This window comes from Bufo bufo, chromosome 5 (genome assembly GCF_905171765.1).
Source record: "Bufo bufo chromosome 5, aBufBuf1.1, whole genome shotgun sequence".
Classification (NCBI taxonomy): Eukaryota; Metazoa; Chordata; class Amphibia; order Anura; family Bufonidae; genus Bufo; species Bufo bufo.
In genome coordinates, this window is record NC_053393.1 from 451,298,021 (window position 1) to 451,311,577 (window position 13,557).

At 43.0% G+C, this 13,557-nt stretch overlaps 1 protein-coding gene across 1 annotated transcript; it reads right to left on the minus strand.

Annotated features, from left to right (window-relative positions):
- Nucleotides 1–439: 439 nt before the first annotated feature.
- Nucleotides 440–13,298, minus strand: LOC121002565 (protein QNR-71-like). The gene is made up of 11 exons (XM_040434007.1): nucleotides 13,156–13,298; nucleotides 7,426–7,578; nucleotides 7,212–7,355; nucleotides 6,974–7,138; nucleotides 5,225–5,383; nucleotides 3,819–4,166; nucleotides 2,804–2,965; nucleotides 2,626–2,728; nucleotides 2,348–2,550; nucleotides 1,218–1,308; nucleotides 440–590 (listed from the first exon to the last, which is right to left on the minus strand). The coding sequence occupies exons 1-11, from the start codon at nucleotides 13,220–13,222 to the stop codon at nucleotides 440–442; spliced, it is 1,746 nt and encodes a 581-aa protein (XP_040289941.1). The 5' UTR covers nucleotides 13,223–13,298.
- Nucleotides 13,299–13,557: the final 259 nt, after the last annotated feature.

Sequence of the window (13,557 nt, forward strand, 5' to 3'; positions counted from 1 at the left end):
CCATCCTGCTGCAGCGGTTAAGGCTACTGGTTGCACATGTGTGAGGAACGTTCTTGGTACAAATTAGGCACTTTAATACAAGTGTTTCCCATTCTTTGAAGTTAAATGTCCTATAGAGCAGAAGATCTGAAACATGAGGGTGCTGCAAACAAATCCATTACTCTTGGGTAAAAAACATTTTTTAGCAAATCTACAGTTCCGCTGGTCACATGTAGCACAAGACCCATGATCAAAAAGAATTGGAGGAGCGATGTGTATATTAACATTGTGTTCCAGACGGCCTCTGACTGCAAGAATGACCAGGTTGTAACCATTACCCATTTTAGACACGACACCAGTTAAAGGAAACACTTTATTAACAAGTATTTCTACTACAGGTTTAGGACTTAGATGAAGGACCAAGCAGCAGCATACCAAGACATGCAGACAGTTTTAAGAATTATATTATTGCAGCCTTGCTTTTCAGAAGAGGATCACGCTCGTTGCTTTTTTTGAAGAGAACATCTTTGATCTGACTGAAGTACACAATGATGCCTTGATCATTTCTTCCATCTGAAGCATTTGCAATTAGTTTGTATTCCTTGCATTTCCTAGATGATAAAAGGCAGTTTGCTTAAGTATGGAATACCAAGTTCTTCCTTAAATTGATAGAATCAAAAATATTACATGCAGCAGTTGTGCCCAGAAGTTTTGCTAGATTATAGCCAGTTATAATGTATGGGCTCCCCACGAAAAAAAACTGTCCTGTATTTACTAATGTGAGTGCACCTAGACCTTGTTCTATAAAAAAAAAAAAAAATTCAATTTGGCTCATTAGGTTTAGAAATATTTTGGTGCAGTATCCACCAAATCAGACTGGCAAACATGCTTTGCACCACATTGGAAGGCTATGGCCCCTGGTCAAACAAAACAGTGGAAAGTTAGTCAACTTTAAGTTGCATAAACTTAGACTAAAAGGTGGGCCAGACTACCCAGAATTGTCCACTAGTGCGATTTGTTTTAGATGTTTTAATCCAAGTTTTCACTGTGCATGCTAATCTCTAGAACACCTCAATAATATTCTGGCTATCGCCTCAGGATTCCTGGCCAGAGAAGTAAAAATATTGCCACCAGCCACAATGCTGGTTGGAAGAAAGTTTGAGCTGTAAAGAGATACTAAGATGTCAAATGGAAAAGCCAAAACCATGTTTTAAATGAATGCAGGAGTACTAACTTACCTGTAAAAGGTAATACCAATCGCCACAGCAACAAGTGCAACCAAAGCGAGGGGAACAAGTACTGCGGAAACAGTCTGCTGCGTTTTAGAACCTACAGGGGAAAAAAGGAAGTCTACATTATGTCTTGATACCTTATTTGAGTCCTGTTGCACAAATGTAATAGTTGGATGCAAGTGACCATCTTCAAGTCAAGCTTTTGAAAGTTAAGGATAAAATTTATGGTTGGGAGAGGGTAGTCAGAAGAAGCAGATTGGACTAACAAGCTGCACTGTCACTCCTTGTTGTGAATGTTTGTCTAGAATATGAAGAGGAGAAACTCACTTGAAAGGTTTCTCCAGGACTGATTCAAAATGGCTGGTGGCAGCATGTCCTAGAATGTGAGGAGCACTGGTTGCCTCCACTTACAGAGGGGGGGGGTCTCACTACACTACGCTCTTGCACTTACATATACTAAGTATTTGTGAGTTCTTCTGTCAGACATGATAGCATATAGGCAGGATCACATCATTACCATCTATTGTACAAAGGTGCAGGGTGTAGTAAGGCCCCCCCAACCCTCACCCCCCAGGCAACCAGTCTTCCTCACATTCTAGGACAGGTTGCAGGCAGCCATTTTAAAATCATTCCCAGAGAACCCTTTCACATAGACCCATGTTTCAGGTAATTGAATGAGCCAGATGTTCCTGATCATTACCCAATAATCAGTGGAGGTAAGAGATGCATCTACATACAGCAACCACCTATGCTGTATGGGGGACAAGTGATTGGGCACAAACAATGGCTGTAGCATACATTCATTTTTTTTGGCAGCAGATCCAGTTTACACAGGCTGATCTGCTGCACAGAAACTGATCCTAGGAGCTAGCTGAAAGACCTGAACGCCAATAGCTTTTGCACAGGGCAATTATTGGGATCAAGAGTTTCTACAAATGCTCATCCCTGATATCAGGGATGATTATCTGCATGTGTAAAAGAGGTCATAACAGTTGAGACAGCAATTTGCTGTATTAAATTTGTAGAACCCTGAAATGTGCCCGATAGGGGTTAACATACATTGGAAGCTTTTACAGTGTGAGCTACTTCAGGCTGTCAATCCTATGGACACTGAAAACCAATAGGGTGTCACTTACCACCATCTATAAACACCAGCGTACTAGCAAGAGCCAAACTTGCACCATCACTTAGTGTGATATTTACACAGTAAGATCCTGGCTCAAATGCTCTTCTTAGGATCAGCAAGCATTGATCAGAAGATGGAACTTCATCACAAACCATGTCCTGGGGAATCATGCAACTAGCATCCGAGACTACCGTGCAGGCATCTGTAGGCAGACTGAAGGAACAAGGTTATCAAACACAGGGAACATCAGTCTTACAGGGAGTTGGTCTTCTGTTTGCCAAGACATACCTTCCTTCGCAAGTCACCACAAAGTCAACAAGAGAGCCTTCAGTCTGAGATGTGGGTACTTGGACGCTTGTCATTTCAACAATGTTCACCTCAAGGATACCATCTGAAGTTGGAAAGAGCAAGTCAGATTCTAGGCACTGCACTCTAAGCCTAGCTGTATAAGTGACCAACAACTTACCTACAACTGTAATCTTAGTGCTGTAATAGCCATATCTATATATGACGCAACCAGGAGTAGAAGTGGTGTATGGAATGGCTGTATAAACAGTGGTAATGTTTGGCATTTCAGTTGTCAGTGGTAAAGTTTCAGTGTCAAACTGTGGTAGTTCTGTTGAGTTATCTGCAAGGGGAGGGGGGGGGGGGTGAAAAAATAAATAAGTCCACCTGCACATATGGCTTACTGTACTTTTTTGTAGAGGATTACCTGCAGCACCGTCAAACGCCCCCCCCCCCCCTCCCACACACATTATGGACACAAGATCAACCCCACTGCCAGATACTATTTGTGCATCTCCTAAGCAAACCTTAAGGGGTTTCCAGGCTCCTGATATTATTGATCTACTTCTGGATAGATCAGGGAGGGTCCAACACCCTGCACCCCCGTGCTAGAACTAGCACTGTAAATGGAACAGTAAGCTTAGTGGTTGTGCCAGGTTACTTCAGTGGTAGCTGAGCTGCAGTAATCCTGCGCAGCCACTACACTCAGCCATGCTTCACGTTCCTTTCAGAGTGCTAGCGCCAGAGGCTGCAGGGAACAGCTGATTGGCTATTAATGACCCGAGGATGGGTCAATGCTTAAATTGGTTTTACAGGCTCCTTACAGTGATGACATATCCTCAGGATAGGTCATCAACATCCAGTCGTTGAGTTTCCAACACCCCACTCTGCCAATCAGCTGTTCCCGGCAGCCTCTGGCCCTAGAGCCAATACTTTGAATAGAACAAGCACAGCTCTGTAGTGGCTATGCTGGATTACTGCAACTCAGCTACCACTGAAGTAAGTAGGAGCAGGGCTGCAGTAACCTGGCACAACTACTATTCTTCCTGTACCATTCAGTGCTTGGGGTAGGGTGTCAGACCCTCAGATTTAATATTAATGACCCATCCTGAGGTAGGTTATTAATATCAGGGGCCAGGAAACCCCTTTAATCATAAAATATCAAGCTTCGATACATTTGTTTTTATACAACTCACCTGTAGAATTGGAAGTGGTGAAAGTACTGGTGGTGGTTGGTAGAGGTTGTGTAGGGATTGGAGTGGGTGTAACAGGTTTACATGGACCAGGAATGGCAGCTTTGATGGTCAAGTTAGCCCTAAAGCTTCCAAGCATGGTATAAATATGACTAGAGACAGGGTTATTGGAAACAGATGACCCGTTCCCATCACCATAGTCCCAATCAAATGTCAATTCAGAATTCTTGAGATAATTGCTTGGATCATGGATGTGGATGTCAAATTTGATTGGTGAATCTTTAATAAAGATGCTGTCTGAGGAATTCTTGTCATTCTTCTGTGTAAGGTTGACATAAAATGGAACTTGATCTATTAAAAAATAAAAAGTAGTCAAGTTTAGAGGGAACGTGTCACCATGAAAGTCTGCAGGCAGCACGTTAGAGCCAAGCAGATTGTGGGACACTATTTAGCAAAACATGCAGGGTGTTTAAGACTGGCATTTTAGACACTTGTCTTAATACCCCTTGCGCTGGCAGTGGATATGCCTAATGCATGTAGGTGCTGGCCTCTACATAGTATGTGTATCCACCATCTGTCTAAATCTATGCCAGCTCCCTTGATGGCTTAGATTTAGACCATTTTCTATCCCTAAAACAGGCATAGAAAATTAATGATGGGCCTGCCAGTCCTCCCTCTCCCACCCCTCCTCTTTTAGACCTGGCATGAGCAGGGAAAAGTCAGTTTGCTGCACAAATGACCTTTATGCCAAAAAAGGCGCATGTTAATAAGTGACGCCTATAATTTGTACATTTAAACTTCTGTTCAGGTGTCATTTGGGTGGTCCCATTAGTAACAGTCTTCCCTGTATGCTTACTCTTATAGAATTAGCTGCCGGTCACCAATTGACCTAAGCAGATGAGTCAAGCATAGGAAGAGCATAAAAGGGAAGTCACAATGATAGTTGTGTGAGCTTATCAACATATGAATGTTGGATAATAACCAAGTTATGATGAATAATTAAATTATTTCTCATCCTGGACATTGGAGTCAAGGAGGCAGTCCTATCAGTAATTAACAGCTAAACTCAGAATGTGCAGGGATTCCATCATATTAGAATTCTACGGGCTGCAAAACGGATCCATCCCCGTTTCAGTTATGCAGGGGAGTCCCCTCCTGCATAAACGGGACAGATCTGTTTTGCAGCCCCCATAGACTTATTATGACGGAATAATTAACAGAATACCTCTAAAGGCATAGAATTGCATTATGGTCCGTGTTAACGGAATCTATAACACAATTCACCTTTTACCAGTAAACGAAGTGTGAACGAATTTCAAAAATCAAATAGTCATCTCTAGCAGCCACCAACACACGCCACTGTTCAAATGCTGAATCTTTGGTGCCTTTACATAGATTTCATAGCTTACCAGTTACAACATAAATGCTGCTTGCTGTAGCAACTGGGTAGTGGTTATGAGAACCTCTTCTAAAAACCTTGACCTCTATCATTTGCGTTCCAGCAGTGATGTTTGTAGTATTAATGGACAGAGTAGTAAACGATCTCCCAATCATTCCGTAATATTGGCCTGACAAGAGAGAACACCATTCTTCAATCTACATGTGCAATGGCTTGCACATTTCATAAAAGCATAATCAAAGCTGTTTTCAGTCCTTAATGGTTATCCAACTTAAAGGCATCCCCACCATAACTTCACCTGTCCACAGGACATTGGACCTCATTCTGGTCAGAGTCTGCTGGAGAATTTGTTGACCTAAAGCACCACTCATGGACTGTAGGGATGGATTTTGGATTCTTCATCTGGAGTCAACCTGCACAAATCTTTATATTTGCTCCAATGAGCCTATTACTTCATGAAGTCTTGCAAGACTATTTGCAATGACTGAATTGATTAATGTAAAAGTAGATATCGAACTCTGGTTCAGTTCCAAGGTATCACTTAGAACAAAACCAGAGTTAAGCGTCAAGGTTTTTACAGTAATTCACCAAGTTATCAAAGTCTTGCAAGAATTTGTGAAGTAATAACTTGGGCTCATTGGAGAAAATACATTCTAATACTGTATGGAGCTCCCGCTCCGCACAGTATTACAAAGTTTTATGGGAATAGACTTCAGATGACGCATCAGAAGTCAACTCACTCATCCATAGTGATCAGCTCTCCATTCAGACAGTCACCCATGCACCTTAGACGACCCTGGGATTCATCCCATTCTTGTGATCAGGGGGATTCCCAGTGGTCAGACCCCGCTATACTCCCCTATACTGTAGATAAGCGATTTGTCATGGTTGGACAACCCCATTGAAGCCCCCAGAATACAGTAAACTGGAAGTCACCATTTTGACCAAAACAGAGGAAGAAATGTGATGCGAGCCAAAACCAGGTGTGGCTCTAAACAGAACAGGGCATGATCTTTTTATGCCTGAAGTCCATAGAAGCTCCAATCCTGGTTTTGGCTCTGATCAAAACACTTTAGTGTGAATAAAGTCATTATAATTTATATATTAGTGCAAGCTTGTAGTGAATGAACCTATAGACCAGGGATCAACCTCGGGCACTCCATCCGTTTAGAAACTACAACCCCAGAATGAGTGTCACTTCTGTGGAGTTCTAACAAGCCAGTCATGTTTGCATGCTGGGAGTTGCAGTTTCACAGCAACTGGAGTACCAAAACGTTGCTCATCCCCGCTATAGACCCCGCTTACAGGCTTCCGTAGTGTATGCAGTCATCGAATTCCAGTATGGTCCGTGGTAGTGGAATCCATAACGGGATTCTTAGATAACCCAAACCTGTACGCAGAACTTGAAAAAACACAAGTTTGCTCATCACTAATCCTGGTTTTTGCTTCAAGAACTGTATCAAAATACAGGCAGAAGGTCTTATTAAACACTGAGGCTACACCTACACTTTACTGCACAAAATTACTGCCCATAGGGAATGCATTGAGTATTTACTTTCTGCCATAGAGCAAGATAAAGATCTCTGCTTGATCCCCAACAAGTAAGACACTCCAGTACAGTTTAAGTTACAGCCATGGATAGGTTATCTGTTCATGCCTTGATCTTTACTGTAATAGTCCTCATTGGACAGAAGATGGTCAGATACCTGTAGGTGTAAAGCACCCCAAGTAGATTACAGGCACTACACAAGAAACATACCTTGAGTGGAGAAAATGTAAATGAAGTTGTGTCGCCTCCAGCGAGGGTCATGTGGAAATGGTCTGCCATCTGGAAAGCCGTTAGCAAAGCTGCAGTTTCCTTCGTTACAGAAATCTATCCACTTGGTCCAGTTATACACATATTGGTCTGGGAAGCTGGAGGAAACTAAATAGACAACCTTGTAAGATGTCATCTACACATCTAGATCTACAACATTCTGTAGTCTCACTGTATTTACCATTTCCACACCCTCTTTCATAGACAATGTCTCCATCTTCATTTTCCTTCTGACATCTGGGAAACTGCAGGTTGACAGCAAAAGTGATGTTTGACCCTATCAGCGCAGGACTGTCACTGGTCAACAATGCCACAACCTTGCCACCTAGACAAACATATGAAGTCAGCAGGATTTTAAGTCAAATGCATTTTATTAGTTATATCTGAAGTAATACCTTTCCAGCAGTTTTCCCATCTTGTATCCCCAGACTTCCAGGCAGGGTACAGTTTCTCATTCCACGAGTTGGTATCAGGAGACCAGCCATTTATGTGGTTGCCGGGACCTCTAGAGCCAGATTTCCTTCCAAATTCCATTACATCCTGAAACCCTGTTAAGTTACATATTGGGATTTAATAGATATTGATTGCAAAACCAATGTGTTCTACAAAGTAGATGATAGCTGGATCCATGCATGGACTTAGATGTTCCCCATGTTCTTTGCCAGTAAGACATTGCGAGTTCAGCATGTTATGTAGTTAGCAGTTCTATGGAGGGAGCTGCAGCTTCCATGTCCTGTATACTACCCCTATAGGTCAGATACTGGACAGTAAAGCTACTTGTCCTAATACTACAAGTGGTGCAACACTAACCATGTACGTTTCAGGGCCCCCTTCACAATGCTACCACAGCTCTGCTCATCTATGGTCAGCTCCATCTTTGAAACCGAATGAAAATGAAGTATCAGATCCATCAGATGAACCCCATCGAATAATAGTGTTCAGTTTCCCCATCATAGGTCTGACCACAAGTAGTGAAACAGACTGCCATTTTGTGCAACTTCCTTATCTGCAATGTCTGGCCAAAGATTTGAAGTCCAATAATGATCCCAGAAAGATTTTTCAGCCATTGTCTGGTTTCATAGAACATTTATGACTATTTTGAACATCCAATATGGACTAAGGCTACTTTCACACTGGCGTTTTGAATTCCGTTTCAGGGCTCTCACAAACAGTTAAAAACGGATCAGTTGTGCCCCAATGCATTCTGAATGGATAAGGATAATCCGTTCAGAATGCATCAGTTTGGCTCCGTTCCGCTCTGGATGCGGACACCAAAATGATGCTTGCAGAGTTTGTCCGACTGTCGATGCGGAGCCAAACGGATCCATCCTGACTTACAATGCAAGTCAATGGGGACGGATCCGTTTTCACTGACAATATGGTGTAATTGAAAACAGATCCGTCCCCCATTGACTTCCAATGTAAGTCAGGACAGATCAGTTTTGATCTTGCATTCTTTAACCACCTCAGCCCCCAGTGCTTAAACACCCTGAAAGACCAGGCCACTTTTTACACTTCTGACCTACACTACTTTCACCGTTTATTGCTCGGTCATGCAACTTACCACCCAAATGAATTTTACCTCCTTTTCTTCTCACTAATAGAGCTTTCATTTGGTGGTATTTCATTGCTGCTGACATTTTTACTTTTTTTGTTATTAATCGAAATTTAACGATTTTTTTGCAAAAAAATGACATTTTTCACTTTCAGTTGTAAAATTTTGCAAAAAAAACGACATCCATATATAAATTTTGCTCTAAATTTATTGTTCTACATGTCTTTGATAAAAAAAAAATGTTTGGGTAAAAAAAAAAAAATGGTTTGGGTAAAAGTTATAGCGTTTACAAACTATGGTACAAAAATGTGAATTTCCGCTTTTTGAAGCAGCTCTGACTTTCTGAGCACCTGTCATGTTTCCTGAGGTTCTACAATGGCCAGACAGTACAAACACCCCACAAATGACCCCATTTCGGAAAGTACACACCCTAAGGTATTCGCTGATGGGCATAGTGAGTTCATAGAACTTTTTATTTTTTGTCACAAGTTAGCGGAAAATGATTTATTTATTTATTTATTTTTTTTTCTTACAAAGTCTCATATTCCACTAACTTGTGACAAAAAATAAAAAGTTCTATGAACTCACTATGCCCATCAGCGAATACCTTGGGGTCTCTTCTTTCCAAAATGGGGTCACTTGTGGGGTAGTTATACTGCCCTGGCATTCTAGGGGCCCAAATGTGTGGTAAGGAGTTTGAAATCAAATTCTGTAAAAAAAATGACCTGTGAAATCCGAAAGGTGCTCTTTGGAATATGGGCCCCTTTGCCCACCTAGGCTGCAAAAAAGTGTCACACATCTGGTATTGCCATACTCAGGAGAAGGTGGGGAATGTGTTTTGGGGTGTCATTTTACATATACCCATGCTGGGTGAGAGAAATATCTTGATCAAATGCCAACTTTGTATAAAAAAAAATGGGAAAAGTTGTCTTTTGCCAAGATATTTCTCTCACCCAGCATGGGTATATGTAAAATGACACCCCAAAACACATTCCCCAACTTCTACTGAATACGGAGATACCAGATGTGTGACACTTTTTTGCAGCCTAGGTGGGCAAAGGGGCCCATATTCCAAAGAGCACCTTTCGGATTTCACTCGTCATTTTTTACAGAATTTGATTTCAAACTCCTTACCACACATTTGGGCCCCTAGAATGCCAGGGCAGTATAACTACCCCATAAGTGACCCCATTTTGGAAAGAAGAGACCCCAAGGTATTCGCTGATGGGCATAGTGAGTTCATGGAAGTTTTTATTTTTTGTCACAAGTTAGTGGAATATGAGACTTTGTATGAAAAAAAAAAAAAAAAAAAATCATTTTCCACTAACTTGTGACAAAAAATAAAAAATTCTAGGAACTCGCCATGCCCCTCACGGAATACCTTGGGGTGTCTTCTTTCCAAAATGGGGTCACTTGTGGGGTAGTTATACTGCCCTGGCATTTTCCAGGGGCCCTAATGTGTGGTAAGTAGGTAAATGACCTGTGAAATCCTAAAGGTGCTCTTTGGAATGTGGGCCCCTTTGCCCACCTAGGCTGCAAAAAAGTGTCACATCTGGTATCTCCGTACTCAGGAGACGTTGGGGAATGTGTTTTGGGGTGTCATTTTACATATACCCATGCTGGGTGAGAGAAATATCTTGGCAAAAGACAACTTTTCCCATTTTTTTATACAAAGTTGGCATTTGACCAAGATATTTATCTCACCCAGCATGGGTATATGTAAAATGACACCCCAAAACACATTCCCCAACTTCTCCTGAGTACGGCGATACCACATGTGTGACACTTTTTTGCAGCCTAGATGCGCAAAGGGGCCCAAATTCATTTTAGGAGGGCATTTTTAGACATTTGGATACCAGACTTCTTCTCACGCTTTGGGGCCCCTAGAATGCCAGGGCAGTATAAATACCCCACATGTGACCCCATTTTGGAAAGAAGACACCCCAAGGTATTCAATGAGGGGCATGGCGAGTTCATAGAAATTTTTTTTTTTGGGCACAAGTTAGCGGAAATTGATATTTTTTATTTTTTTTCTCACAAAGTCTCCCGTTCCGCTAACTTGGGACAAAAATTTCAATCTTTCATGGACTCAATATGCCCCTCACGGAATACCTGGGGGTGTCTTCTTTCCGAAATGGGGTCACATGTGGGGTATTTATACTGCCCTGGCATTCTAGGGGCCCTAAAGCGTGAGAAGAAGTCTGGAATATAAATGTCTAAAAAATTTTACGCATTTGGATTCCGTGAGGGGTATGGTGAGTTCATGTGAGATTTTATTTTTTGACACAAGTTAGTGGAATATGACTTTGTAAGAAAAAAAAAAAAATTCCGCTAACTTGGGCCAAAAAAATGTCTGAATGGAGCCTTACAGAGGGTGATCAATGACAGGGGTGTGATCAGGGAGTCTATATGGGGTGATAACCACAGTCATTGATCACGCCCCTGTAAGGCTTCATTCAGACGTCCGGATGCGTTTTGCGGATCCGATCCATCTATCAGTGGATCCGTAAAAATCATGCGGTCATCTGAATGGAGCTTTACAGGGGGTTGATCAATGACAGGGGTGTAATCAATGACAGGGGGGTGATCAGGGAGTCTATATGGGGTGATCAGGGGTGATCAGGGGCTAATAAGGGGTTAATAAGTGACGGGGGGGGGGGTGTAGTGTAGTGTAGTGGTGCTTGGTGGGACTTTACTGAGCTACCTGTGTCCTCTGGTGGTCGATCCAAACAAAGGGGACCACCAGAGGACCAGGTAGCAGGTATATTAGACGCTGTTATCAAAACAGCGTCTAATATACCTGTTAAGGGTTAAAAAAAACACATCTCCAGCCTGCCAGCGAACGATCGCCGCTGGCAGGCTGGAGATCAACTCTTACCTTCCGTTCCTGTGAGCGCGCGCGCCTGTGTGCGCGCGTTCACAGGAAATCCCGGCTCACGCGAGATGACGCGTATATGCGTCGCTGAGCGCAGGGCTGCCACCTCCGGAACGCGAATCTGCGTACAGCGGTCCGGAGGTGGTTAAAAAAAAAAAAAAAGTGTAACGGATACAAGCGTTTGCATTATAGGTGCGGATCCGTCTGTGCAGATACCAGATGGAGCCGCACATGTATAGCTGCAGCCAGCGATGGACTGGCCATCGGGAGTACCGGGAGAATCCCGGTGGGCCGATCGAATTATGGGCCAGCCAGGGCCGCCATCAGGGGGGTAAAGCCGATACCCCAGTAAGGGGCCCGGACCCCGGGGGGGCCCGGCCGGTCCCGAGCCATTTTAATTTTTTTGCTGTCAGTGTGTTAACTTTAAAATCAGCGCTCATCTCTTTACTATCTTACACTGACTCAGCTCCAGTAACAGCAGGCAGTGTGGGGGCGGCGCTCACTCACTGACGTCACACGCCTGCTCCTCCCACTAGGCGGCGCAGGCGCGTGACGTCAGTGAGTGAGCGCTGCCGCCCGCACTTGTTACTGGAGGCTGGAGGCAGCTGAATGTAAGGTAGTAAAGAGATGAGCGCTGTGTTAAAATTAAAGTTACTGTCTGCAGCCTGCAGGATACCGATTTATTAATGTATACTACTGTGAGTGGCGGGGAGGGGGATCTATGGATGACGGCACTGTTATAGGGAGGGGGATCCGTGGATGGCACTGTTATGGGGGGGGGGGGGTCTGTGGATGACACTTATGGGGGGGGTCTGTGGATGGCACCATTATGGAGGGGGATTTTTTTTTCTAAATTAAGAGTAAAAATAAAAAACCTGTTTATACTTACAGTGGAATGTTTTTACTTAGTTTTTTTTGAGTGTGTTTGGGAAAAATAAAGTGGGCCGGTCTGGCTGAAGTCCAGGGCCACTTTATTGTCCCAGTCCATCCCTGGCTGCAGCTAAGGAATTGTTCAACTAATCAATGTGCATGGCCATGTAGTAAGATTGCTGGACTCCACCTGCTATTAAATCAGCAAGGGGAGAATATTCCGACTCACAGCACTAGTAAAGAGAAGCATTGGTTCTGTTAACCAAAAAAAAAAAAAAACAATCCAAATGCTGCATAACATTTCCGCAGCAGAACCTGTATATAACCTGTGCTGCAAGTTATAAGTTTACACCATTTACCAGTTTCACCTTCTGCATTGTAACAAACCCACAGCATTTGCACTGAAAAGTTATGCAACAAAATTAAAGCCTTTTCAGCAGAGATTTTGATGTAACAGAAATCCTGCAGCAGATACACACAGTACACACTAACATTCTGTAGAAGTTGAATACTTAGACATAGTTTAAAACAGAGGACTTAACACTTCACAGTATATTAGCATTTAGCAAGCACAGGTGTTACAACATATATATCAGTTATACAGTCTGAATGTGTAGGTCAATATACAGATGTAGCAGAGCTAAAAGGGATAGTTACCCCATTAAGTAAACATGGTAAACTATTTAGACTTTTTCCAAAAGTTTTCAGTGGCATCATCAGCTCCTTTTAGCTCTGCTACATCTGTACAGTCTGGATCTTGTAGCTCTACTGCTAACCCCCCACTGTATACACTGACACATGAAAATGACCATGTTAGACCCTCACGTTTTCCTGCCTGAATGCTGGAGACCAGGCAGAGCACCACCAGACCTTCCACTACTACAGGCAACATCCTGGAAGGGGAATGAGCTGGGCAGGGACCTGTGCACCAGCATTTAAACTGGGCTCAACAAGTCACAGCTGCACTAAATAGCAGTCAGTCCCCATGATCCCTCCTCCTGTTTATGAAAAGCCTGCAGGCCCATCATGTGATGGAATTAGGGAAAGATGGCTGACTTCAAGTAAGGCCTCATGCACACGGCCGTTGTTTTGGTCCGCATCCGAGCCGCAGTTTTTGCGCCTTGGATGCAGACCCATTCACTTCAATGGGGCCGCAAAAGATGCGGACAGCACTCCGTGTGTTGTCCGCATCTGTTGCTCCATTCCGTAGTCCACAAAAAAATATAT

Bases quoted from the DNA above. Each gene is read 5' to 3' on its own strand.
- LOC121002565 (XM_040434007.1), bottom strand. From the start codon at position 13,222: ATGTTGCCTGTAGTAGTGGAAGGTCTGGTGGTGCTCTGCCTGGTCTCC. The intron at 2,966-3,818 runs GTGAGTTGTATA...CTCCCCTTGCAG, and splicing joins CACCACTTCCAATTCTACAG to ATAACTCAACAGAACTACCA. The intron at 2,729-2,803 runs GTAAGTTGTTGG...TTCCAACTTCAG, and splicing joins CACTAAGATTACAGTTGTAG to ATGGTATCCTTGAGGTGAAC.